The sequence below is a fragment of the Onychomys torridus genome, chromosome 3 (assembly GCF_903995425.1).
Source record: "Onychomys torridus chromosome 3, mOncTor1.1, whole genome shotgun sequence".
Lineage (NCBI taxonomy): Eukaryota > Metazoa > Chordata > Mammalia > Rodentia > Cricetidae > Onychomys > Onychomys torridus.
The window spans coordinates 47,561,950-47,589,039 of NC_050445.1; the positions used below are offsets into that span (position 1 = coordinate 47,561,950).

Below are 27,090 nucleotides of genomic sequence, written 5' to 3' on the forward strand. Positions count from 1 at the left end.
GTTAGTACCTCTCAGAGCCATGCGTTAATTATCCATAACTGGTGCTCATTAAACCAGAGCACTTCCTCTGTTCCCTAACCCTGACAAATAAAACACAGGAAGTTAGTCTGACTTTTCCACAAAACAGCCTAAGTCACAACCATTCTAAAGGAGTGATTTATTGACTTAAAAAAAAAAAAACAACACAAAACCAAAAACCAAACCAAAACAAAAAAACACCTCACAACTTGTACTGAGTAAGAAATATATAGTCTATGTTATAACACAAGGCATATCACACAGACACACAACATAAACACACAGATTCCCACAAAGTATATGTAGCACATGTTTTGGGAATGGTTTGGCTCTACTTTATTTCAACGAATCAAAACAAAACAATGTTGGTTGTGACTCAGTATTATTAATTTCTTTTGTTGAGCAGAAGGATTCTGAGCTACATCTTATTGTGTGTTGGGAATAGGAGATCAAACGGACTTTGGGAACAAACAGTGCTTCGGGCGTGGTGTTGTAAGAATGTGACAAACATAGTTTCCTTACTAGTCTGTTAAGTTATAGAGCTCAAAAGGCTTCGTAAATTCTTTCAGTGGGGTATAGGAACTAGAGGGATGGCATATATACATTGTCATAGCTTTTTGATACTATAAAAGCTAAATGCTTTCTAAGTGGAAGCCCAGATCCACAACTTACATTTTGAGTAAGTGATTTAGAAAGACTTTTTAAGTTTGGTCCATTGATTCATTAAAGTAACATATAGACTTCCACTTTAACTAAACATGAGAATATATACGTTAAGAAAGTGAAGGTTTGAAGGAGAATGCCACTTCCCTCCCATGGGCTCACAGATTTGAGTCCTTAGACACCAACTAGTGGAACTGCTTGGGAAGGATTAGGGGGCGTGGCCTTGCTGGAGGAGTAGTGTCCCTGGGGGTGGGCTTTGAGGTTTCAAAAGCCCTTGCCAGGCCCAGCAATGTCTCTTGTTCTCTGCCTGTTGCCTGTGGCTCAGGGTGTAAAGTTCTCTGCCAGTGCCCCAGCTCTGTCTGCTTCCCACTGTGATGATCATAACCCTCTGAAAATGTAAGAGAGCCCACAATTAAACGCTTCCTTTTACAAGAGCTGCCTTGGCCATGGTGTCTCTTCACAGCAATGGGTCAGTGACTAAGACAAAGACCCGGACAAGTGTTGGGCGTTTAGAAGGCACTCAGCTGTTTCCTGTTTCTTTCCCTTTCCTGGGTCTCAAGCATCAGAAGTCCTAACTCTTTTTTTTAGGTTGTGTGTTTTATGTTTTTGGAGGAAAGCTGAAATTTGATAACATAATTGCCACAATCAAACCCTTCTACTTCATTGTAATTTAAGTTTTTGCTACCATAAATTTTCCCAATAAATAATAGTTAATAGTTGCTAATTATTCAGATATGGATTTGAAACGTGAAATAATGTTGTATTTTCAGATGGTGTATACTAAAATTTGTGTCACTTTCTCAGTTACCCATACAGTTTTGCAAAAGATAAAGTTCCTAACAGATGAGGAAAAACATTTGTCACAGTGCTAGAAATTTGAAAAAAGAAATTGGTATGCAAAATGCAAGCAGTACTCTTTTTCTTGGAGAGATCATTCAGGGCTGCAGAATTCCGTAATGATGCCCCTGCCTACAGGATTTTTATGATCAGTTTCCTAGTTTCTGAGAGAGAGAGAGAGAGAGAGAGAGAGAGAGAGAGAGAGAGAGGGAGGGAGGGAGGGAGGGAGGGAGGGAGGGAGGGAGGGAGGGAGGGAGGGAGGGAGGGAGAGAGAGAGAGAGAGAGAGAGAGAGAGAGAGAGAGAGAGAGAGAGAGAGAGAGAGACTTGAGGGCGGAGGCGCTGACACATTTTCCCTCCTCCCAGGGTGCCACTTAGCCTCTGGCTGCGGACACAGCAGCAGCAGCAGCAGCAGCAGCAGCTCCCACGTGGCAAGCGAAGATTGAGCTATGCGGGGCTGGAGTCACCGAGGCGACCCGGGAGCGTGCCGGCTGCGGCCTTTCCGCCGGCTCGGTCCTCCACCGCCAGAGGGCGTGCGCGGCTGCGCGGCGGCGGGGCCCATTGGCCGCGGCGGGAAGCGTGGGAGGAGGTCTGGGGCGAGCTGGCTTCCTCCTCGGCGCGGGCGGGCGGCGGGCGGCGGGAGGAGCCGGAGGAAGCCGAGTCGCGAGCGGGAGGCGGCCGCGGCGGCGGAGGAGGAGGAGGCTCCCGTCGGCCTCCGGCAGGACTGACGGCGGCGCGGCCGCTGGCGGGTGAGGCTCGGGCGGGCAGGCGGCGGGCTTGGGCGCGGCGGGGCGCCTGGAGGCTGGAGCGGAGCACCACGCGGGCCGGCTGCCTGGCATCCCGACGCTGGGCGCGGCTGCAGCGGGGCCGGGTCGTGAGAGCATCGCGGCCCGTTCGGCGGCGTCTGCACCTGGCGCTGCTGGGTCGCGGCCGCCACCGGGCTCGAGCTGTACCTGGAAGCCGGTGTTGGCCCCTGGCGGTCGGAATCCCGCAGCTTTTGAGCGGTCCCGGAGAACGGGATGGGGTGGACTTGCAGGCTGGACTTGAACTCGGTGCAGGGCCGTCTTGACTCACTCTTAAAGTTTATGTCTCTGCCAAACTGGAGTCACTTTCTCGTTTTGCAAGCTGACCCATTTATGTCTTTGATGAGCGCTGTTTTTATTATTTTCTTTTCTGCTGTGTTCATAGCTGTAGTATGCATGATGGTCAGTGCCCTTATACCTAAGTGACAGTTGGACGATTTGAGATTGATGTGTCCATCTATAACTTGGTGGAAGTCGTCAGCCTCAACTTACATAATTACATCCTATAGTACAGAACTATCTGAACTTTTTCCTTGTTTCTTTTTAGGCAGAAATACATGGATACAAAGTCAGTAATTTGTATCTTTACTATCTTAGATACAGTTGCCCAGTATTTTCACGCGCATATTTATTTTTCAGAACCCCTCACACGGGTCCTATCACTAGTTCTCAGATTCTACGAATTAAAATATGAGTTTCGTGAGATATTAAGTAAAGTTGGATGATAATGGCAGATCCCCGGGCCTGTGAAATCCTGGCGGGACCAGAATAGACTGTACATTTTCCAAGACTTTGGAAACATTGTTAATACAGCGCTTTAGGGACTATAGAGAGATCTCCATTTAATGCAGAAAATAAACTTTGTAACTTTCCCGATGCCACTAGACAGCAGCGTAGAGGAATGGATAAGTTAGCCTTACCTGCAGGGCTGTGCTCCACGGTTTCTGGATAGTCTGGTGACTTCTCTGGCAGTTTGCTAGGTTTTGTTTTTAACTTTATGCAAGTGATTAGGGTTGTTTCACGGATTCTTAAAACGTGTACTCTACTTATTAAAAACGACCATAATTTGTAGGAAGAAATAATATAAAAGGGCAAGATAAAATTCCTCTAGTCAGTGCCTTTCTGCATCTCTGTGGTTGTGGAGACGGGAAGCCACAGAACGATAGAATTATGTAGACCAGAGTGACAGGCACAAAGTCTCAGTGTTCACAACTTCTGTTTTGCCCCCCACTCCCACCCCTTGGTAAGCAGTGGAGCATCTTGTGTGCTAGTTAGATTGTTGCATGAGTATCCTTAGCAATGAGTTACTGGTGATTTCCATCACATCTGTACAGGCTTGTTAAGGTAGAGCTGTGGGATCAGCTGTGCTAACTAATGGCACCATGCATTACCTGCAATTAGTGGTCTCTGAATGAGTTTTGGAGGACATTGGACAGTAAAAATAGGAGCTCGTAAAACTGTTTTAGCTGATAAATTCTTTCCTTTGTGGCTTTTTTCTATGCTGTGCCAGTGGCTGCTGACCTGCCTTCCTGTTTGGGCAGATGGAACCACTCTTGAGGCACGTCTCTGGGGCATGTCTCAGACGAGGTGGTGTGGCTTTGTGAACCTTGGTGTACTTCAGTTTCCCATTTGACCTAAAGTGTAAATGAAGTGTTTGTGTAGGGGAATCCTGAAGGCTGAGATGAAGAAGCTGTAAATCCTTATCAAGTGTAATGTAAAGTAGTCACAGGAAATGACGACCCCACCACATGGGCTGTAAATTTATGCCTACCTTTCTTCTTTGTTTTCTTTCTTAAAAACAAACAAACAAAAAACCCAACAGTGTAAAAATTCAGATGTCCATACCCTGTTTTGTTCCTCCTACAATTAAATGTATTTTTAATTTTGTCATTCTTTTTAAAAGAAGTTTATTTTTATCTCTCTTTGTTTCTTTTCCTATGTAGGGGGTGCTGCGGCTTATGTGTGCAGATAAAGGGACAGCTTGTAGGAGCTGGTTTTCCTTCTGCTACTTGAACTCTGGGTGTCAGGCTTGTCACACTTACCTGCTGCACCATCTTGCTGCCCCTTTGTCATTTTTTTTCTTGCTAATATTTGTCTGTCTATCCGTCTTTCCCCTAATGGTATAGGGTAGGATTTAGTTAGTGCAACAGCTGTAGAATTCTCAAGGAGGAATGCTGTTTGGTAGGACTCTGCACTGTTGTGTTTATGTTCTGGGTTCCAGGCAGCTAGTCACCATTTCAGTTTTCAAGTGGCTATTAGATTTTTAAACAGAATTCTGCTTTGTAGAAGAGAAGACCTGTAAGAAAACGTGTGGACAGTTGAAGCTTGAGTAATGTGTCTGGACCATTGCAAACAGGAGGTCTTTCTGCTTTTCCTCACCATACTCCCCAGGTAACTGCCTGCCTTGCTCTCTTGTGCCTGGCAGACCTGGCCAGGGACAGCTAGCCTCACTTCCATTCCTTGGTCAGAAGAGAATGAAAAGGCCTGTCGTACGAATTGCACTTGGGGCTTTTATTTCGTCTTGGGTCTACCTTGGTTTTCATTTTTATTATTTTTTTCCTTTCTTTTTCCCCCGTGTGGGTTGGAGTGTTGTAACCCTGAAGCTCTGGGCTCTCAGCCCGAGAGAGAATCACTCCAAGGGCTTTTTAAGTATGCAGGATTTTAATGCCTACTCTGAGGATTCTGGTCCTGCAGGAGCACAGAAATTCGCCTGTTAAAAAGGCACACTAGTGCTCCTGACCTCCCTGGTGTGGGCAACACTTTTGAGAGGCCTTAAGAGAACTTGATAGGATGTGTCCCTGAATATTTGGTACCGTTTTTTACCAAGAAAAGTGTGTTGGGAACTCTCCCCATTTAGACTGTTAATGGGAAAGGCAGTGTGTTTCTTAAAATTCACAGTAAAGGTTTTTAGGTGTCTAGGGTTGTAGGGCTTCTCTTGTGATGGGAAAGGGCTATTGTGAGGGTTAGGATGTAAGATAAAAACAATTATATTGGAGTTGGGGAGAGCTCTCAGTCTGGAAGGTGCTTGCCAGGGGATCTCCAGGGCTCCCTGGTTGGTCACCCTAGCCTGATGAGTATTGAGTTTCAATGACAGACCACAGAAAGAGTAACTGAAGACACCTGGCAATGACCTCTGTTGTCACACACACATGTATGCATGCATGTATGCATACCTTCCCACACTGCACAGACCCACACAAATATGCACACATGTAAGTACCACAGACATAGAATAATTCTGTTAATACTTCTTCAGATGTTCAGCCACATGAAATATTTGTAAGAGTTGATGAACGGTGTCCCCTGCCTGCCATCTGTGTGTAATGAAGATTGTACTGGTGGCTGAAGGGTATGGTATCTCAGGTGTGTCTTGAGATGTTGGGCACTCAAGCTTGGCTGCTCATTTCCATTCGTGAGTGCATCAGTGGCTGACTAGAAAGCTTTGTGGTACACTGAAGTAATTACTTCATGTAGTATTTACAGGAGGTGTGGCAGGTCCATTTGACCTGTAGCTTTTTATCAGTACTTTTTAGTTAGTGGCCCTCCTTAACTCCTGCTTACTGATACTTTGCCTGTACTCACCATGTACCCTCCTGTGCAGAATTGTTTTTAGATGTAGTGGTTAACCAGTCTGTGTCCGAAGAGACCCAAACACTGGCTGTCAGCTCAGAAAATGAAAAGCTCTGATGTTATCTGGGACCCTAATGGAATGTTTGTGGGTTAGAACCCGTCTTTTTCTGTTCTTCTGGGAAGTCAGTGGAGAATAGCCCTGCCTGTGTATGAGCTACCTTCATTGATGAGGAAAGTTGCTTAGCTATATTATTAGGTTGGGGGGAAGAATCCTCTTTTTATTTACTGTTTAATCCCTTAAGGGTTTTGTTGGAAAATATGGTTAAATGCATGTGGATCAACTGGCGTGTTTCAGCCATCAACTAGCTCATGTGTCTGGAGAGGCAGAAAGAACTGTAGGTCTCTTTCTGATTTCTGTAGTCTCCAGAGTTTTGCTATGCAATTGCTGACACTGAGCTGTCTGGTGTTACAACAGTGCTCTCAGAATGTCCATCATACCTGTTGTTCCATTTAATTCTTTGGGGCAAAGTTGGCCTAGGATAGGCACCTTCCCTAACCTGTTTCTAAGTAGAGATGGTGGGGGTTAGAGCTGTGTTTGCCAATGTAGGAGAATGGAGCTCAATCCAGGCTGCTGTGGATCAGATAACAGGTTTCCGAAGTGTTCTTCCCTGTTGCCAGCCAGGAAGAGCAGCTGAGAAGCAGGTCTAAGGACAGTTTCTGTGGGCTGAGGAAGACAGTCAAGTCTCTCCAGTGCAATCCTGTTTTGCTTATCTACATCTCATTGACAGTCTGGGGGAAGTAAGAACACTTAGGCCTCCTTTAAAGGGATTTCCATTTTGTGCTACCGAAGATAAACAAGAAAAGCCAGAAGATGTTGATTCAGATAACTGAGAAATTCAGAGACAGGACAGGGATGGTCGCACAGGCCAGTAATCCCAGAATTCCAGAGATTGGAGACTGAGGCAGGGGAGCAAGGTGTTGAAGTTCCATCTCAAACAATAGCAGCTAGACATAGTCATTTGCATCCCACCCATTCTTCCCAAGATTTTTCACTAGAACAATATTCTGAAAGAATTACTCTACTGACTCATTATTTAAGTTTTTGGTCTGTGGCTTTGTATTCTCCCATTAGGAGTACCACTTGGCAGAAGTGGATTTTTTTTTTTTTTTATGTTGTTGTGTTTAATACTTTTCCCCCTCTACTTAGAATATAACATTAGGTTGTTTCCTTAAAAACTTGTAAGACTTTTTAATTGCTAGGTAACCATTAATTTTTTTTTCCTTTCAATAACTTTCCTGTTCCTTTTGTAAGGTTTTGTTTTGTGTTTGGGGATAGAGTCCCATATAGTCCATTCTGCCCTTGAACTCCCTGTCTGAGCAAGGATGACTTTGAACTCTTTGCTCTCTACCATTTACCTCCTAAGTGCAAGGATTTACAGGTATGTGCACCATACTTGAACTCCACCCCCTGCCCCATTCTCTTTCTATATAGATTTTTTTAAAAACATGTGTCTTGTAGGATTCTGTACCAAAGTGTCCTGCCAGTATTAAATCTATTTTCAAGATAATATTTCTATTAAGTACTTAGTGTAGAAATCTTTAAAATCACTCAATGTTCAAATCTGTCTATTAAAGTCACAATAACACAGTTATAACAGTCTATGTTACATACTGAGTTGTTGTTTGTTCCTGTTTGGGAGTGCAGGCTGGCGTTCAGTGGGTTCTGGGGATCCAGACTCGTGACCTCTTGACTGTGTAGCAAGTGCCTTGTATGCTGAACCATCTCCCCAGCCCTGGAAATGTATTTAAATTATAAAAGTTGGTCAAGCGTCAGATGCAAAGGTACCCACACTTTTTAAAAGCCTGTCACCAAAATGATCCCGCATCAGCACCCACATAAAGAAGAGCGCATGAGCATGATCTTATCATCAGGGAAACGGAAGTGAGTAACCACTTCTGTCTGTGTCTGTCTGTCTCCAGCAATGAGCTGAAACAGGACCAAGTCCAGGCTCAGTGCTACCTCTGCATTTGAAGGGGACTCCTTCCGGTTCTCATGGAGGGTCATACTGATGAACTTGGTCAACACTTTCTGCAACAGGCCTGCCTCCTGAGATGATCCATAGGAGCCATCTGCAGTCTCCAAATAATGCAGCAAAAATGGTCAACTACTTAGGGACCATTAGGGAAGTTTTTCAGTCTTCTGGTTTACTTTTCTCTAATTAAAAAAAAAAAATATTATTCTTTCTTGAGGCTCAGCTAATCATAAACATAATCCTGTATAGTCTTTAGGCCAAGATAATTTTTCAGAGTAGGTTGAAAAATAAAATGTTAATATTTTGTTGTCCATAAATAAAGTTTTATTAAAACACCGTTGAGTCAGACGTGGTGGTGCACTTGGGAGGCAGAGCCAGGCAGATCTATGTAATTCGAGGCCAGCCTGATCTACTTAGTAAGTTTTAGGTCAGCCAGGGCTACCTGGTAAGGCCCCTTCTCAACAACAACAACAACCCCAAACTACAGTGCACTTGGACAATCCATCTTCATCTCCTCCAGCTGTGGGTGTAGAGTAGGGATAGAAATTGTGGTCCTTGAAGCCAGAGCATATTTTCCATCTGGTTCTGTCTGGCCCTTTCATACAGAAAGTTTCTGGGCTTTTGCCTGGCAGTAGTCACATGTGTAATGCTGTGTGGGTATTGCGGCGTGTTTTTTCCTTTTTCTCTCTCCTTTCTTCCTTTCATTCATTCATTCATTGAGATAGGATCTCATTATTTAGCTCTAGCTGTCCTGGAACTCACTATGTATTCCAGGCTGGCCTTGAACTCAGAGATCTGCCTGCCTCTGCCTCCGAAGTGCTGGCATTAAGGTGTGCGCCTGCTGCTTGCACTTGTTTTGAACACTGCGCTTTTGTTTGTCATTAGTGGAGTAGTTTACCCTCGTGACTCTTCTAGATGTAACGCCTTTGCCTCTCAGTACCAACCCATTTCTCTCTTGTATATTCAGTGCTCAGAGGATGAAAATTTAGTTTTTTACCTCCTAATCTTGACAATGCTTTTATCAGTCCAAGTTTGCCTAAAAAAAAAATGATGTGTATGTTATAGATATGTACATATGTGTGCGTGTGTGTGTGTGTGTGTGTGTGTGTGTGTGTGTGTGTGGAGAGAGAGAGAAAGAGAGAAAGATTCTGTGTAATAAGCTATATACATTTCTGTAGCTACATGATTTATTGTACATATGTTGCAGTTTATTGGAAGAAATGGACTCATACAGTTCCAGAGGCTGAGCGATCCAGGTTTTTCATTGGTACATTGTTAGTGGTCCAGCACAGCTGATGTCACACGTGGCTGTGCTCCATTCTCCCAGCCTGAAGACAGGCAGAGAGCAGAATCTCCCTATTAGAAAAGCCAGTGTTTCTTTCTTTGCTGAGATACCAGGATAAATGCAAAAGGTGTTTCCTCAAAGGGTGATGGGAGTTCTCCCAACCAGAAAACAAATAAGTTTTACATCAGATTCCAGGTGAGTGTCCTCTGATTTACTTGGAGACACTGTCAGGACTCATGGGTGAAGGGGTTCAGTCTCTAGACTACCTCTCCCACTTTAGATGCCAATTACAAGTCCAGGCTTCTTTTTTACATACGAGTCTGCTGGACCAGTTATAAACTGGGGCCCACACAATCCCTTCCTGAGGCTCAAGTAATCTGAGTGGTTATACTCAGCGTTCACTGCAATGTAGGGTAGTATAGCCATCACTGGTGCACAGATGCAGAGGTGGTGTGGGAACGGGGGACAGAGGGCCCCACCCTCGTTTGGTGTACCACTCCCCAGGAGCCCCAGCATTCTGCCCCGTGGAAGCCTTCTGAGCCCTGCTCTGTGGGGTTTTGTGAGACTTCATTACATAGGCATGACTGAAGCATGGGCAGCTGTGTTGAAATGTGGTTGGACAAAAAAGGAAATGAACTAATGCCAGTAGACTGAGTGGGGAACCCCACCTATTTATCTTGGCCTCTGTAGCCGTCCTCGGGACCATGGAGGATCTTGTGATCTGTCAGACAAAACTGTGCAGAAAGGTTATTTGTGGTTCAGCGTCAACACAGAAAGGTAGGTTAGGTTCCTTTCTCTTGCAAGGGGGAAGAGAAATTGTAGTGTAGACTAACAGGTAACTACATGGTTCCTACGTCCTATAGTCTAGACTAATGGATAACTAAATAGTTCTTGCATCCTGCCTTGTGGGATGGAGTTTGGGGCCAGGAACTATGGATGGATGCTCACATGTATGAGGAGGTACATATCAGCACCCGTGTTTTTAGGTCTGGATTGGAGTCCCATTGAGGAAGGCACTATGCATCCCTTCTTCCAGATTCAGATGCTGCTTGTCCAGGAAGGTCCTTCCAGGCACACCCTGAATGGTTTTTACTCATAGGCAGCCTGCAGCCCTGTCAGGTTAACACGTGAAGTTCACCATCACAAACAGGGCTGAAGTGTAGTCTACATCTGTTGTTTTGCAGCTTGAGGTGTTTTTATGTAAGTCTCTTGAAAAGCTCCAGCTCCCTGGGGGCTGCAAAGATAGCTTCAGGGTTAAGAGTACTTATTCTTAACAGAGGAACTGGGTTCGCACCCCAGCAACTATAGGCGGCTCACAGTCTTCTGTGACCCTTGTTCCGGGGACCTGACTCCCTCTTCTGAACTCTGTGGTCTGTGGGCACCGCGTGTGCATGGTGCTCAGACACATGCAGAACATCCATACACATACTATAAAAACATATATAACAAAAGAAAAGTCCCAGCCCACTGGGACCATCTGAATTTAGTTGGTTTGGTTAAAATGGTTATCTGGCCAGCACTGACTGAAAGTTGGATTAAAGTGAAGGGTGGTTCTCTATTTTGAGAAATACAATTCACAATATTTTCTTTGGGCTGGATTAATTTTATTTTTTGGTATCTTGCTACTGTATTTATTTGCATGCGTATTTTCTTGGATTGTTTTTGTCTTGAGGTGGTAGCGGGGTTTCCAACACTCAAACTTAAGTCAGTTTGACAAACTGTCAAATCTCTGGAGTAGCCAGTTGGCAGCAGAGATTCGCAATTCCCAGAGCAGTTTGCAAAAGCCAAATTGATTGCCATAGTATTTGTCCACAAGCTCTTATACTTGAGTGCATCAGTGTTCAGGGGGAGAAATGGAACTGGGTCTGTTTGTGAGCATCCTCTCTGCTCTTCTCAGGACTATGGGCAAACCCCTCTGCCTTCCCTGTAAGGCCATCACGGTAGTCAGGACAGCTAGAGCACTGCTGGGAAGATAATGGGAAAGACAGTGCTTCCTGGTAGTTGTTTTCATGGCCTGTTTCTTTCATACAGGACAGTGTTGTAGTTTAGACTTCGTTTCTCCAGGAAGGAATAGGAGTATCATTTGACCTGTGCTTTTGTTACCATTGGTCCTTATCAGTGACTTATAGACAGGCCTTCCATAGTAAAAATTTTGAGTAACAAAATTTTATTAAATTGGACAAAACTGTGTAGTTGGGTTAAAGGAAATGTTTAAAACATCCAGATAAGTGGGGTGTCCCTCTGAGGGCCTGATCCAGGCCCTCTCCTTTACTCTGGGTGGGTCACAGACTGAGTGACCTTTAAGTCAGTGTTCCTTTGCCTAGAGGGCAGTGTGCCCCCCCCTCCCCCGCTTTGACTTGGAGCTGACATTGGACCCTTATCTACCTAACATGCTGAAACTTGTTTTGGTCATCCTTACACTTTTGGAGTCATGAATTTCTTGAGTATCCTATTTTGAATATTTACATGTTTATCTGTTCTAAGAAGATTCTTAATTACTAACATTCCAGTTTGGGCAACTGGTTCTCATTTCTGTATCTCTAGTATGGAGATTAGCATTCTGAGTTTTCAGCTGAGGCCTTTTTATTCCTTCAGTGTTGTGTTCATTGTCTCTGGACCTGTCTCTCTTTGGTTCTCTGAAGTCTTCAGGAGGTGTTTCTTCCACTGCTCAGATCGTAAAAAGTCTTCAAACACTCTCTAAACAGCTAGGCTTGGTTTAGAATTAGCACAACATAAACGCTGACCATACTCTGCCCTTCAATCTATTTCAATACTCCTGTTCCTCGGATTTACACTTTTGCATCATTAAAGATGCAAGAAAGTTAATTAAGGAAATTAATTAAAGATGTGTTAATGACTGAGGCACTTTGGTGAGATTTTAATATAGAAATTTTCCTAAATGTTAATTCCCTAAGATATTTTAATGGAAAACAATCGTATTCACAAACGTAGTTGCTTACAGAGCGGCCTGTGATGAGTTCAGAAGCGGAATTATTGGGAAGAGCAAGCAGGCGGCTGGTGACTGGAATTATACAGGTGTGGTCTCCCCCTGCAATAGAAACTGAAATAGAACAGCAGGCATCTGGTACCCAACTGCTTATCACATTTTCAAAGAAATTTTCCTGGGCCTCACTCAGATAGGAGTGAAATTATTTTGGCATATGAAAGGGAAGGAAAGGCCATGTGTGCATTGTGAATGCAGAGTTCAATTTCACTGGAAGCCAAAAGAGGATTTATGACCTGTGGCAGTGCTCTTTTGAGAAGCCAAGGGCCCACCGAGCCCCCCCCCCCTTAAGTAAAGTCCGAATCTCTTCTTTCCTTCTAGAATTCTGGCTGGTGGCGGAGGAGTTTAAATAGATAGCTAGCATTGACTTTGGCTGTTAGATAGAAAGTGCTCGCATAGATAACAAAGGAAAAAAAAAACCAAGAGTGGACAACTCAGTTAAGTGTTGATTGAAGGGTTTGTTTGTTTGTTTGTTTTTTTAACCAGGTTAGATTTTGTAGAAGAAAGGGAGCCAGTGGAAGCCATGGGGGGAAGGGAGCCATACTGGGTCCCCATCCTGTTGCTTTTTCCAATCAACAAGAAAACTGGATATTCTTTGCAGTGTCCTTTGGGGAAAGGTCTTTTTCATTTGTTTGTTTGTTTGTTTTTTGAGCTCTCCGTGAAGTATTTGTGTGTGTGTGTACTTGCTTGTGTGTGTGTGTGTGTGTGTGTGTGTGTGTGTGTGTGTGCGCGCACGTATGTGCTATGTGTGCATGCTTGAGTGTATGTGTGCTTGTGTCTGGGGACCTGTGTGCCGCAGTGCATGTGCAGGAGATCAGAGAAATGATATATTTCTGATCATTAGGATCCATTACTCGAAACTTACCTTTTGAATTCTCTTCCTTCACAAAACCTTGACTGAAGGAAGCAGCTATCTAGCTGAGTGTGGGTGTGGCTTTGGCACAAAATCTTATTTAGGGTTCCTTTTTGAGTTGTTTTGTAGACAGGAAAAGCACACACATACATGGATTTTTTTTTCTAGCATTTGTTGCCAGTTAGTAAAAATAATGTCAAAGAATAGTTTGTTTGATGTATAACATTCTGACAGTAATGATAATTGCTGGAGTCCTTAAAATTATAAACCTCTAGATTTTGCCTATGGGAATTGAAAAGCATGAAATGGATCTAGTATTAAATCCAGCATTAGTCGGGAGTGCTTACAACAGCGATATCTGAGTTATGTCGTGGAAAATGAAGTAGCTTCTTATGCTGGGGCATGCACCGGCCTGGCTAAACCCCATTTCTCCACATGGTTTTCTGTTACTTGGTGAACAGCTTACTGACTACTGACATGATGTACTAACCAGTGTTTGAATCTGAATGTGTGAGCTCCTAATGGGTGTGTAATCACTGAGGGTATTAGCTGTCCTCTTTGGGTGTGGGGTATGATGGGAGCAATGGACACAGCCAGTGGGAGACACACGCAAGCAGCTTCTTTTGACGTTTTTTTTAATGGCCCAGTGGAAGGAGTAGCCAGTGATAAAGAGTTTTTTCGTTAAACATTGCAGTTCATAGAACACTTAGAAATGTCATGGTATATACTTAATTGGTTTCATGTATATCTTCTAAAATAAGCTCAATCTGAGGAGGAAGATTCTTTGTATAATTCATGGTGTTTGCCTTTTCTTTTGATTTTAGGACCTTATTTCTGAGAAGTGCCATAGATTGAAAAATCAAAAATGAGGGTAGCAGGTAAGACATTTATTTAATCCAGTGAAAGTGATTTTTATTTTATAATTTATTTTACAACCTGTTTGCTCAGTAACGACTAAAGGAGAGGGTTCATAATTTCACTGATTCTTCCTCCTCCTTCCCCCAACCCCCTTTTCTGGTGGGTCCTGCTTCCTCATCTATACTGGTTCATACTGTCTTCCTGCTGCAGAGGTTATACACAGGGGCCACATACCTGTAATGTTTCTGAAAGTTAAGTACTAGGCTGAAGTCCATGAGATCATGCTTAGCCTTTCCGTTTTATGTCATTAACATGTCTCAACTTGGACATTTAGTACATATTACATGTGCTTTTGGAGGTGAACCTTTTACTGAAATTATTCCAAATATTAATGTTTATTTCTTATGTGGTAAGCTTATTTGTTCAAATAGTACATATAAAATACTCAAAGAATGATTTTGAAAATGCAAAGAGACTGACTTTTTCTTGCTAAGTTCTAGCCGTCTAGAAAAAAGGAATTCTAAAATAGAACTCTCCTATTTGCAGTTCAGTGTAACATACATGAAGAATTTACTAAAATGTGGTTTTGCTTTGAATTATTAGTCTAGGTATAAACCCAGAACATTAACAGCAATCTGAAGTAGTGTGTTATATACATAGAAAGTCCTTGTTTAATGTCCCTGGTATTAATAAAGGTATTGATAAGCATCTCTAAAGGGTAGATCAGTAAACACCCAGTTGGCCTGGAAGTGAAAATAAATGTGTTTCTGCTACACAGCCTCCAGCCATAGCCTCCCCACCCTAAAGGCTATCGCCTGAGTAATTCTGCTAAGTCTGTGTGACAGGAGAAAACAGGCTGTTCCTCCAAAATCAAGATGATTAGTCTAATTCTTAATTGTCATTGTCTTACAAGCCAACCAAGTATTTTCATTGAGTCGTCCGTCTCTCAGAGATGCCAGGGGCCGAGGCAGGTGGACAAAAGACCCTCTTCTTAGTTTGCTTATACTTGTAGAGAGTCAAGCAGAGTTGATCAGACACCGTGATCTGATCTTACTAAAACCAAGTTAAGGGACGGCTGCTCCCGATGCTTTTGTAGAAATCTGAAAACAGGACTCTCCTTGCTGGGAAGTCACAGCATCATGTCTAAGGAGTCAGACACTTGTGGAGGAAGAAGACTCCAGGAACCAAGAGCTCACTGGTTTTAGACCACGTGGGCCTGTTGTTTGTTCTGCTGCTTTTTCTTCCTGGATGTTCTTGGGTTCAGCAGGACGGTTTATAATTGTGGTCTCCTGAGGATTTCTAAGTATGCTGTTTAAGTGTGGTGACCAGAGCAGTTCTTGTTTTGTGCATAATTCTAAATTCATCTTCAGTAAAATCAACTCCATCACCTAGTTTTTACGTTCATCCTTCTCTTGGCATAAGACTTGGGGGGCCCTGTCTTTAAGGAACAAATAAGGAAGATAAGTTACTAGTTCATTGCTTTGAACTAATTAATATCTTCTAAATTAAAATAGTATCTGGTTACTTTAAAATGCTCACCCAGCCTGAAATGTAATGATCTTCGGTCAGAGGGAATGCCACACCAAGTCAGGAATCAGAGTTGTGGTGTGATGTGGTAAGCCCCTCCAGGCTGGCACTGGGCTTCGGGTCCAACCCTTGAGACCATATTCTATAGCAAGCTCCTGGACGCTCCTACTGTAGAGACTGCCAGTGTCTCTGCTGCTGACTTTTCTGTCTCCTGGAGCATTGTTTGCTTCCTTGTTCAAGACCAGTGTCAGTGAACAGGGTCCTGGGTTAAGACCCAGTGCTGGGGGGCTGGAGAGATGGGCCAGAGGTAAAGAGCACTCCATGGTGCTCTTACTGCAGAAAATCCAGGCTCAGTTCCCAGCACCCACACAGTGACTCCCAGGCATTTGTAACTAGTTCAGGGAATCTGACACTGTCTTCTGACTCCCATGGGCACTGGACATACACATTCATGGGTGTACACGCAGGCAAAACCACGGATACATAAATTACGTAAATCTTAAGAAAGAAAAGACCCCGTGCTACCACTGATGTGCCCCAATGCAAGTTCAGCCTTGAACAAATCAAGCTTCATCTGTCGGTTTTAGAAGACAGTGAGGGCTTATCCCCTATTATCCATGCCCATGATTGCTAGAAAATAAAGTAGAAGAGTAGCATGTGATCTGCTCTGCTACTGGCCTCAGTGTTACATAATGGAAACAGTGTCCGCCACCTGCTGTCATTCATCTGTCAAGCATCTATGTGGTGAGAGCATGCTTTGTATGAGACACTCAGCTAGATCCTGGGAGAAGGAGGTCCAAAGCAAATGAAATTTTGCTCTTACATGGTAAAAATGTGGGCAGCTAGCGGTTGCTCTAAAGACTTGGAAGCAACCTTTGGAGGGAGGAAGTGAGGAGATAGGGTGAGAAGGGTCAGTTGGATGTACTCATTACTACTGTATTCTTGTAATAGGATCTTATAAGGCTTTGTTTTTTAGAGTAGTTTTAGATTCCCAGCCAAATTGGAAGGAAGGTGCAGAGATTTTTCTTATATGTCTTCACGTATAGCTGTGAATAGAGCATCTCTAAATAGTACTGAGGCAGCTCTGGATGTGGATTCCCTTTAGCGTCATTGCCCTTTCCAAACATCTTCAGTTTCTTCCTGGTCCTCTCCCTCTCCTCTGAAGATATAGACTCTTCTTTGGGGTCTATGAGATTAGATGATTTTTTTTTTTTTTTAAATTCTTCCTTACCTACTATATTGAGTGTCTCTCCCCCCCTCCCCAATATGTAATTTAGTGTTAGAATTATGTACTGTATAGGCTACTAGGTTTGGGGGTGGGAGTAGGCTTGAGTTCTGGTTCATGTGCAGCCACTCACTTATCTGTAATCGTAGAGCATTACTTCATCTTTGGGATTTTTTTTTTTTTCCTCTTTAAGGTTAGCTAGCTGCTGATGCTGTCTACCTCTTTCCTATCACTAGAGATTAAACCTAAACTAAGCCCCAAGTATTAGTAGGAGTGGGAAGTTGAGGTGTAGACACGAATAAGCTAGTACTGTTTCTGAATAAGCAGGTCATGTCTCTGGAATCCAGAGGTGGAAGCCATTGTTCCATCCCATGTCTTCCGCTTGCCCTTTGTGATTTGCTGCCTAGATTGGGGTACCTAAGAGGAAGAGTGAGGGATGATTCACACTAAAGATTCGAAGTCTAAAGCTGAGGAGTGTGCCCTCATGGAGCTTATCACATAGCCCGTCACTGTGATGTCCAAGTCTGTCTGCCCGATGGGAAGCCATGTCTTTACTTTCTTCCTCTTGTAAGGCAGAAGGTCATGTTTGCAGTTCCCAGTGGGTTAGGTAGCTCCAGGTGGTGGGTTGGTGGTAGGATGGTAGGCTTGCTGCATTTCCCTTCAACTCTTATTTCCTGGATGTTCTGGCCTTGGCATCTCCAGAAGATCTAGTTTCATGTCATCGTTGGAGGGCATTGCTCTTTAGGATTGGGAAGCATGTAGTCCTGTAGACATGGTGGTGGTGGTGCACTCATCAGGACACCTGTAGTCAGCCAGCAGCTGATGGTAGGTAAACCGCCTCCCAGAGTTACCCTAGACAGGTGTCTCAAGTAGTGTGTCTGCGATTTCCGTGGTTGTGGGTAGCCTCCAGTCCTTGTAACTCCAGTAACATTAAGATCTAGTAGATTACAAAATAGAATGGTATTAGTCATAATGCTTCTGCAGAAACGCTGTGCTTGCCTAGCAGAAATTCTGTTGGCTTTAAAACTATGCTGAGTTGCTTCTGCCTCTTTTCTAGGAGCTGCAAAGTTGGTGGTGGCTGTCGCAGTATTTGTATTGACATTTTATGTTATTTCTCAAGTATTTGAAATTAAAATGGATGCAAGCTTAGGAAATCTATTTGGTAAGTTTCACCCCCCCACACACACTTTATAACACTTTTATCTCCCTCCCACGACTACTCCCAAGATTGCACACTCTCCTTTGAGTTTCACGTCCTTTTTTTTTTTGCAACCCATTCAATCTAGGCTTGCTCACGTGAGCATGAGTTAGCATGGGCACCTTGCCAGTGGATACACCACTGAAGAAAATGGCTCTGCTTCCTCTTGGAGCACTTAAACTCCAGTGGCTGCTCAGGGAGGAGGAATACCTCCCGGCCTCCTCCCCCTCCACAATGGAATGTTGACAGGTACAGTCTTGTGCCTGTAATCACAGCTGATGGGATGTCTTGAGTGCTACAGCTATGTTGTCTAGGAAATGGCACTTTTCAGCGCCCCCGCCCCCCTGCAACCCTTTCTGTTCCCTCCTGCAGGATGTTCTCTGAGCTTTAGAGAGGGTGTACACAAGTCCTGTGTAGGGCAGAGCACTCGTCTGTCACGTACTCTTATAGCACTATGACTAGTTAGTAGTTTCTTGAACTAGCTGCCACCTACTTTAGAAGAATTCTATTCGTTTAAACAATTTTATTTTGTTATTTTATGTGTATGGGTATTTTGCCTGCATGTGTGTCTGTCTGTGCACTTTGTACATGCCTGGTGCCCTCAGAGGCCAGAAGAGGGCATCGGATTCCCTGGAACTTGAGTTACAGACAGTTGTGAGCGCCTTTGTGTGCTGAGAACAGAACCCGGGGAGTCTGGAAGGGCAGCCAGTGCCCGTCCCTGCCAAGCTAGCTCCCAGCCCCAGAATCTCACTCTTAATATTACTCTCCAAAGTCTAAGTTCTCATCATGGGTTCACTGCTGCTTCGTCTGGCTAGAAGAAGAATTATTATGTGAGTGAGTGTCATTCATTACAGTACTTGGAAAGATATAACATGTCTCAGAATAAAGCCAGTGTGAAGCTTTCTGTTTGACATCTTAAGCATATTTAGCAACTATTTAGTACACGGTGATGAGAAGCATTAATCACGGCTCCTAAGTGCTCACTCTGGAAAACACGACGCTGGTATGTTGAAATTGTTTCTTCGTTTGAGTCGGCTGCTAGAAAATGGACCCAGATCTAGTTTGTAAAAGCAGTCAGAGAAATGTGTTGCACGTGTTGGTCCTTAACATTCTTTTTCTTTTCTCTGTGATTTTTATTTTTACCCATTATTTGGAGTTTTTATGTTGCAACTGTACCCGTGTAAGGTACTTTAACTCAGATTACATTTTTCAATGCTAGGGATCCATCCCAGTGCCCTGCACATGCTAGTGCTCTACCATTGAGCTGCATTCTTAACTCAGTTTTAAACAAACCCCCTAAATTAATAAAATGGAACCAGTTATGTTTAATGCTTGTTTAGATAGTTTTACATCTTACTGGTTTCCAGATGTTTCTATTCCAGAAGTGTACTATGACTTTCCTATGGTATTGCAGGCTGTTTCAGATTCACTGTGTGGCCTGGGTTGTCCTCAGCTTGTGATTCTCCTGCCTCACCCTACTCCCCAAGTGCAAGGATTACAGGTGTGTACCACCACAGTGCCCACCCTACATGTTCTCTCTCTTTTGAGGCACTGTAGTCAAACCCAGGACTTTGTGGGTGCTAGGCAAGTGCTTATACCACTGACCTATGTCCATAACCTTAATACATTATTGGGAGGATGAAGAACGAACTTAAGGTTCATACATTGAAATGGAAATGATTATATTTTATTTCTTAAAATTAATACTGGATCTCTTCTGGAGACAATCAGCTGTCGCTGGAAACCAGAGGAGGTTGTTTGTTTTTCCTGGGTCCTTGTGGTCATGCGGGGTGAGCTTTGGCTGCACACTAAGTGTGGAAAGAGACTGAATCCTGGAAGCATCTTCTTGTTCTAGCTGTCAGAATTAAACAGAAGTGTGCTGAGGGCTTTGACTTAGTGGGTTTTCCTCTCCGGAAGTTAATACTTAGAAGGGACTCCTGACACTTGATTCGTTTCCTCTCTGTCCTCACCCGAGATCCTCCTCCACACCAGGACTCAACCGTTCGTGTCAAAACTCTTCAGAGAATCCTAATGTCTCAGTGTCTGGGATAGGGCCTGAGATTCTGCCTTTCCAGTCAGTGTGAGCCTGTAATCCTAATGTCTCAGTGTCTGGGATAGGGCCTGAGATTCTGCCTTCCCAGTCAGTGTGAGCCTGTGTTGAGTACTTTAACTGGAACACGTGACTCTCTTACTCCCATTCTGCTGTTCCATGTTCTAGGGACCTTTTTATTGCATGTATTTTACCTGTTTGGTTTAGGCACTGTTTAGGGCACGTGTTTGTTTTCATCCTGAAACTGTAGTGCATTTTATCTATAAAATGTTACTTATTGGATTTCAGTCTAGATTGAACTAGTGAATATATTAATTGTGGGGTTTGTTTTATTTGTTTGGAATATGTTAGTTATCTTAACCATTTATTTATCATCCAACTTAATTAGCAAAGGTCATCAGGTTGAATCCATAGAGACCTGGTCTCTAGTTACCTGATGGTTAATCACAATTCATTCGGTAGTTGAGTTTCTCAACTTTTTTGTAATAACTTAATAGCTTGAACAGATCCTTCCCCGTTTGTTGAAAATGGATTCTTTTCTCATACAATACATCTTGATTACCATTTCCTCTGTTCCTCCCAGTTCCTTCCCGTCTCCCCTCCCATCCAGATCCACCCTTTTCTGTCTCTCATTAGAAAAGAACAGGCGGGCTGGAGAGATGGCTCAGAGGTTAAGAGCACTGGCTGTTCTTCCAGAGGTCCTGAGTTCAATTCCCAGCAACCACATGGTGGCTCACAACTACCTGTAAAGAGATCTGGTGCCCTCTTCTGGCCTGCAAGCCTACACGCATAATATAATAAATAAACATAATAAATTAAAAAAGAAAAGAACAGGCTTCTAAGACATAACAACCAAACAGGATAAAATAAAAGATAATAAAAGAAAATCCATCACATCGAAGTTGGATAAGCAAACAAAGAGAAGGGGAACAGCCCAGGAGAAGGCACAAGAATCAGAGACCCACTCACTGGACAGGTCATTTTGACTCAGGCTTGCTTGTTTGTTTTTCGAGGCAGGGTTTTCTGTGTAGTCCTGCCTGTCTTGGAACTCACTCTATAGACCAGGCTGGCCTTGAACTCAGATCCACCTGTCCTTGCTTCCTGAGTGTTGGGATAACTTGGCTCATTGACTCAGGCTTTTTATATCGTATTGTTTTAGAAAAATAAAAGACATTTCCAGATAGAAAGAATGGAAAATTTGCCCACAGTTAATAGTTTAAATTACCAAGATAGGTTGTGATTTAAAAGAATAAGATAAAATTTAAAAGACAAAAAGCAAAGAAAATTGACTAAAAAAGCCCTAATTCCCTAAACATACATTGGTATAGGGATATAGCACTGTGATAGAATGCTAGATGCTTGCTTAACACACCTAGATTCCAATTCCCAGCATACCCCACCCCCAAACACACAGAGGCCCTTTTTTTTTTTTTTTTTTAAACAAGATTTAGTCCTGAAGGAATTATAGAATCACACTCTGTTTGTAAGAAATGATACCCAGAGGCCCTGGACACCCTTGTCTTAGTTCTCTCCATTAGTAACATCTCAGGAACTGTAAACTGTCCTGGCAGGGCAGGATGTATACTTGCACACAGTCTGCCAGTCTCTGTCCTGGCTGAGGTTTCATGCAGTATTCGTTTTTTCTCGAGGACATTCAGCTAGTATGGAACTGAACACAGTCAGGTTATCTCCGTAGATACTGCTGCAGTGAATGTCATGGGCTTGATTATTTATACCCTTGGATACTTAAGCCTTTGGTAAGTAGTATATGCACAGACTACTTGAGATAGTATTAAAAGCTCAGCTATAAAGTAGTTCTAAATTCCCTAGTCTGACTTCACTAAAGGTCTTGTGCTGAAGTCTGATGAATCAGATAGGTTTATGTCCATTCCTTGATGTATTCTCCGAAAGATATTGAAGGGTAGGGTTATCAGGTAAGCCCGAAGTGGAGCCTGCAGTGAGGAGGTAATGTTGTGTTTCCAGTCTGTGCCTTTGCCTGATGCCTCGGCAATACCCAATACCCTGTGTCAGTGAGAAATAGTTCATCGGCTTGCCTCCAGGTTCTCACAGTCTCAGAGGTACAGGCCTAGGGAAGCCTTTCAGTTTTGTAAAAGTGCTTCCAGCGAGTTTCTTTACCTTGAAGCATCTCATCAGCTAACACAAATTCCATGGAGGTAAATTTACCCAAAAGCCTGACTGACAACTAACAACCAGATTTCTGTGTTTTTAGTTAAATAGCAGTTATAGGTTTGACATCTGAAATTTAACAAACTGATTTGATTTTTAAAATTGTTTTTTAATTTTTTATTTTTACTGTTTTTACATGTAGGAGTGTTTGCTCTGCATGTGCTGTGCACCACGTTTGTACTTGGTGTGTTAGTTATTTTGGTGCTCTTACCCTGCGAGGAACACGTCCCAAACATGACAAAACCACAGAAGAGCTGTTTATCAATATAGGATAGGAAGAGACAGACATGACAGGCCTGTGGGACAAGAAGAAGAGAGGAGAAGAGAAGAGACCTGTGCAAAATGGCGCCGGCTTTTTAAAGAGTGGGCCGCGCATGCAAAGCCTAGCCACGAGAGATGTTTTGACCCGGAAATGGCTGTTTTAAACCGGAAATAACTAGGCGGTCCATCGGGCAAGCCCAACCATGTGGGCATGTTGTGACTTCCTATCATGGTGCCCACAGGGGGACTTGCACTTTTTGTAGGTACTGGGAGTTGAACTCGGGTCCTTTGCAACAATAACAAGTGCTCTTAACCACTGAGTCAGCTCTCCAGCCCTGTTTGATAAAGTCACCCAGGCTTTGCTTCTCCTGCTCATCACTCCAAGCTCCTAAATTAAGAAACTGTCTTGGGCCAGGCGGTGGTGGCACACGCCTTTAATCCCAGCACTCGGGAGGCAGAGCCAGGTGGATCTCTGTGAGTTCGAGGCCAGCCTGGGCTACCAAGTGAGTTCCAGGAAAAGGCGCAAAGCTACACAGGGAAACCCTGACACGAAAAACCAAAAACCAAACAAACAAACAAACAAACAAACAAAAAATTGTCTTGGTCAGTTCTTGAAGGTTGATGTCCTTGGATTCTGTGCTCCCTGGATGTTCTTATCAGTTTGCTCATATGTCTCACTCCCAGGCCTGTTTCTAGCTGACCCCCATATTTTTCCTCCTAGATCTTCACCAGGTATCTTAAAACATGCCCATCGCTGGTGTACACACACACACACAAACACACACACACCCCTCCTTACATAGTTATAAAGGTCTGCAGTGCAGAGAAAGTGTTTGGTTGTCGTCCACGTGTGAAGAATACAGGTACTTTAGAGACGAGCCAGCGCCCCGACTGCTTCCTCTACATGTCCCTGAAATTGGTGCACTTCTGAGCTAAGCCCTGTCTGTGGTGTTTAGCTATGACTTTGTCCACTTTTTAAAAAATCCAGTGAACACCTCGGGGTTTCCTCCCTCAGAACATTTTTTTTTTCTTTCTTTTTTTTTTTCTTTTTTCTTTTCTTCTTCTTGTAAACTTAGGTTATGTCAGCAGGGTCTTTGTTGATAAACTCAGACTTGAGCCTCTGGTCAGAGTTATTTTAAAAGGTCCCTAACCTGGCTTTCTGCTCTGGGAATGACTGGTGGTTTTGCTTACAAAGTCCGTCTTTAGAAGTGGTACAGTGGGCCAGGCAGTGGTGGCGCACACATTTAATCCCAGCAGAAGCAGGTGGATCTCTCTAAATTCAAGGGCAGCCTGATCTACAAAGTAAGTTCCAGGACAGCCTGATCTACAAAGTGAGTTCCAGGAAAGCCTATTACACAGAGAAACCTGTGTCCAAAAACCAAAAACCAATAATAAGACAAAACAAAACCCAGAAGTGGTACAGTGAGCCTCAGTGCTACATGAGATGATTTTAAAAGCCTGATCTGGACTGGGAAAATGGCTGCGCAGGCAAATATGCTCGTCTTCAAGCCTGACTACTTCAGGTCAGTGCCTGGGATCCACATGTAGAAGGAGAGAACTGGTCCTGTAGGTTGTCCTTGAGATCTGCACAGTGTCCCTTAACATAATAAATGTTATGAAAAATTAAAAACAAACTAAAAAATAAAAGCTAGCTCCACCAATTACAACTATGACCTAAACAGATGCACCAGTTACACCCTTTGGCCTCAGTTTGCATATCTCTGAGACATGATGACCCTGTCAGTGACCTTGGGAACAACTTGACACAGCTGGTGGGAAGGAATGAACATTGTTCCCACATTCTCCCAACCTCATTACCATAGATCAGATAACCTGCTATCTAATCAGCCCAGCAGAGATCAGGGAGACCTAAGTTCCTGATTTTACCAGTGTTGCTTTCTAGGAATCTTAACACCAGAGTCTGATGATACAGTCTTCTTTTTCTTTAATTAAGTGTTTTTGTTGTTTGTTTATTTGTTTTGTGTGTCCCCGGCTGTCCTCAAACTTGCTCTGTAGACCAGGTTGGTCTCATACTCAGAGATCCTCCTGCCTCTGTCTCCTGAGTGCTGGGATTTAGGGCATGTACCACCACTGCCCAACTAATTTTTTTTCTTAATTGCATTTATTTGTGTGTGTGTGTGTGTGTGTGTGTGTGTGTGCGCGCGCGCGCGTGTGCATATGAGTGACAGTACACATGTGCCATGGCACATGAATGGAGATCAGAGAACAACCTTTGAGAGTCAGTTCTTTCCTTATACCATAGGGATCCTGGGGAACCACCCAGCTTGGTGTCAAATCCCCTACCCACTGTGCTATCTTGTCTGTTTGCTTTTTAAAGACAGAGTAAAGTTGAGAATTTCTAGTCTTCATGTTGCTGATTCTGCTCTGGGGTTTAGTTTTTCCAAACTAAGTGAAAGCACTGGATCAAATCTCTGTAATTACACAAGGAAATGGAAAGAATAAACTAAGGGAGATGCAGCGCCTGAATCTATGGCCTCCCCCTTCTTTCCTTCCCTCCCCTCCCCCCCCTTTTTTTTCCTGTTTGGTTATTTGCTTGTTCAGATCTCTCTTTGCATGGGAATCATCTCTGCATTTAGGTTCTGGAGAGGGGAAGGCTGTTTTAACTATATTCCATACATTACTCTTTCCCTGCATTATAGCTGTGGACTCGAACGGTGTATAATATTCCACCAAGTGTTCTGTTGAGTGCTGAAGCTGATGACTTGTCTCTCTAAACATCTAGATTCTCTCTTCAGCTTCAACGTTTTGTTCCATAATTTGAATAGTGGACTTAGAGGAAATTCACAGTTATCAAAAACAGTACAGAAGTGAAAACTAGGTGACTATTTATAGTTAGACAGCTGGCCAACAACGACCACACTGTGTACTTATTAGCCAGATCAGAAACTGCTGTCCATGGCACTTGGATGATGTGTGTTCAAATCTCTTGGACTGGGATCAGACACAGGTGCATTTCCTGAGCACTAAGTGTAATTGCGATGGAGGACACAGGAGAGCCACTGTAGGCGTTATGAGTTGAGATTTTCCCTTCCCTGATGAAATAAGAAACTCTCAGTAAGAGCATTAATTTTATTAGACCCTTATTAGACACTTGTGTTGTGGAGAATTCAGGTTTCCCCACCACTCCCCTTCCCCCTCTTCTTGTATGCCCAGATCTTCACCAAACCCCAAGATGTATTTATGCCCATTCTCCAGGACTGTTTGGGTACCCAGCCCAGCCCTGCCCAGAAGCAGCAGCAGCAGCAACATTTAAATACGGTTTTGTTCACCAGTACCAGTTAGTAGTCCTTTAAAGGTGTGTTTTCAGACTAACTTTCTGAATAGGATTTAAATTTATAGTAAATAATTAAACAAAATAGGAAGTTTAAAATGAACCAGGTGGTGATGGCACATACATTTAATGGCACAGGGGAGGCAGAGGCAGGTGGATCACTGTGAGTTCAGGGCCAGCCTGGTCCACAATATGAGTTCCAGGACTACAGACAGAAACCCTGTCTCACGCCTCTTCACCAAAACAACAACAACAAAAACAAAACCAAATAGTAGTTTAAAATGATCTTTGAGTAATAAAACACTACTCTCCGTGATTTCAGCCCACACTTGTCCATAATGAATTAGTAGAGAGGCACTGCTCTGGAGCAATACTGGTCTTTACTCTATATGAGCAGTTGTCCGAACACATACGTCCTTGACTTACTAGAAGCTTTACTGTGTTTGAAGTAGCTAGTTGCCAATGGGCCTGTGCTTTCTAATGATGTGAACTTTCTCTTCTCAGCTCGATCCGCGCTGGACTCAGCCACTCGCTGTAAGTCCCTCACCTTGGTGTCTTATAAGTGCTTTATCCTGTGTGTGGCTCTGGGAGAGCTTATGTTCCAGCGGTGTGGGCAGTTTGTGTGAACAAGCCCCGAGAGAGAAGTTGAGTGTGAATACTGTGCAGCTGTCATTCAATTGGACGGCCTGGTATCTCAGGCCCTTTGGGTGGGTGTTGGCCTTGTTCTTGGGTTGCAGCCTTGAGGTGTGAGCACAGCCAGGGAGAGCCCACAGGAGAGGCAGCTGCCTCTTGTACCTGGATGGATGGGAGGACCGGACTTCTACTGATCCTGGTTTTGATGCACTAGACATGCAAAGGAGCAATTAAAAAACCCCAGGCACCCAGAAATGCAAAGATAACTTCAGGAATAATTAAAGCAGATCTGCCTCGCTACAAGATCATATGGCATGATCAGTCCATTTCTGTCAATAGTTGGATCAGTCCATTTCTGTCAATAGTTGGCTCATTCCCCACGAGGGGCTGAGTTGTGCTCTTATGACTTTTTATTTTGGGGGACTTGCCTGCCTTCCTTCCTTGCTTGGTTCTTTTGATACCCTTAGGGGGAAAAAGTTCTAGAGGATTAAACATTTTATATTTATTTTTAAATATGTATATCCCTCTCTTTAAATTATTTTTTCATATGCATGGTGCTTTGCCTGCATGTGTGTATGCACCACATGTGTTGTGCTCAAGGAGTCTGGAAGAGGCATCTGATCCCTCAGCACTACAGTTACAGATGATTATGAGCCACCGTGTGGGTGCTGGGTCCTCTGGGAAAGCAGCCAGTGCTCCTAATCACTGAGTTGGCCCTCTAGCCCCTAACTAAGTGTTCCTTTATGATATAATTAATATTAATATACATACATATTTGTGTGATTGTTTGATAAG

General features: G+C 43.5%; 1 protein-coding gene across 1 annotated transcript in view; it reads left to right on the plus strand.

Moving 5' to 3' along the window:
• The first annotated feature begins 2,202 nt into the window (after positions 1 to 2,202).
• Fam3c (FAM3 metabolism regulating signaling molecule C) overlaps positions 2,203 to 27,090 on the plus strand; it is a 45,779-nt gene continuing 20,891 nt past the window's right edge. The window contains exons 1-4 of the mRNA XM_036182384.1: positions 2,203 to 2,265; positions 13,889 to 13,942; positions 17,732 to 17,836; positions 26,167 to 26,196. Of these exons, the coding sequence (XP_036038277.1) occupies positions 13,930 to 13,942; positions 17,732 to 17,836; positions 26,167 to 26,196 (148 nt within the window). The 5' untranslated portion in view covers positions 2,203 to 2,265; positions 13,889 to 13,929. The remainder of the gene's footprint in view (positions 2,266 to 13,888; positions 13,943 to 17,731; positions 17,837 to 26,166; positions 26,197 to 27,090) is intronic.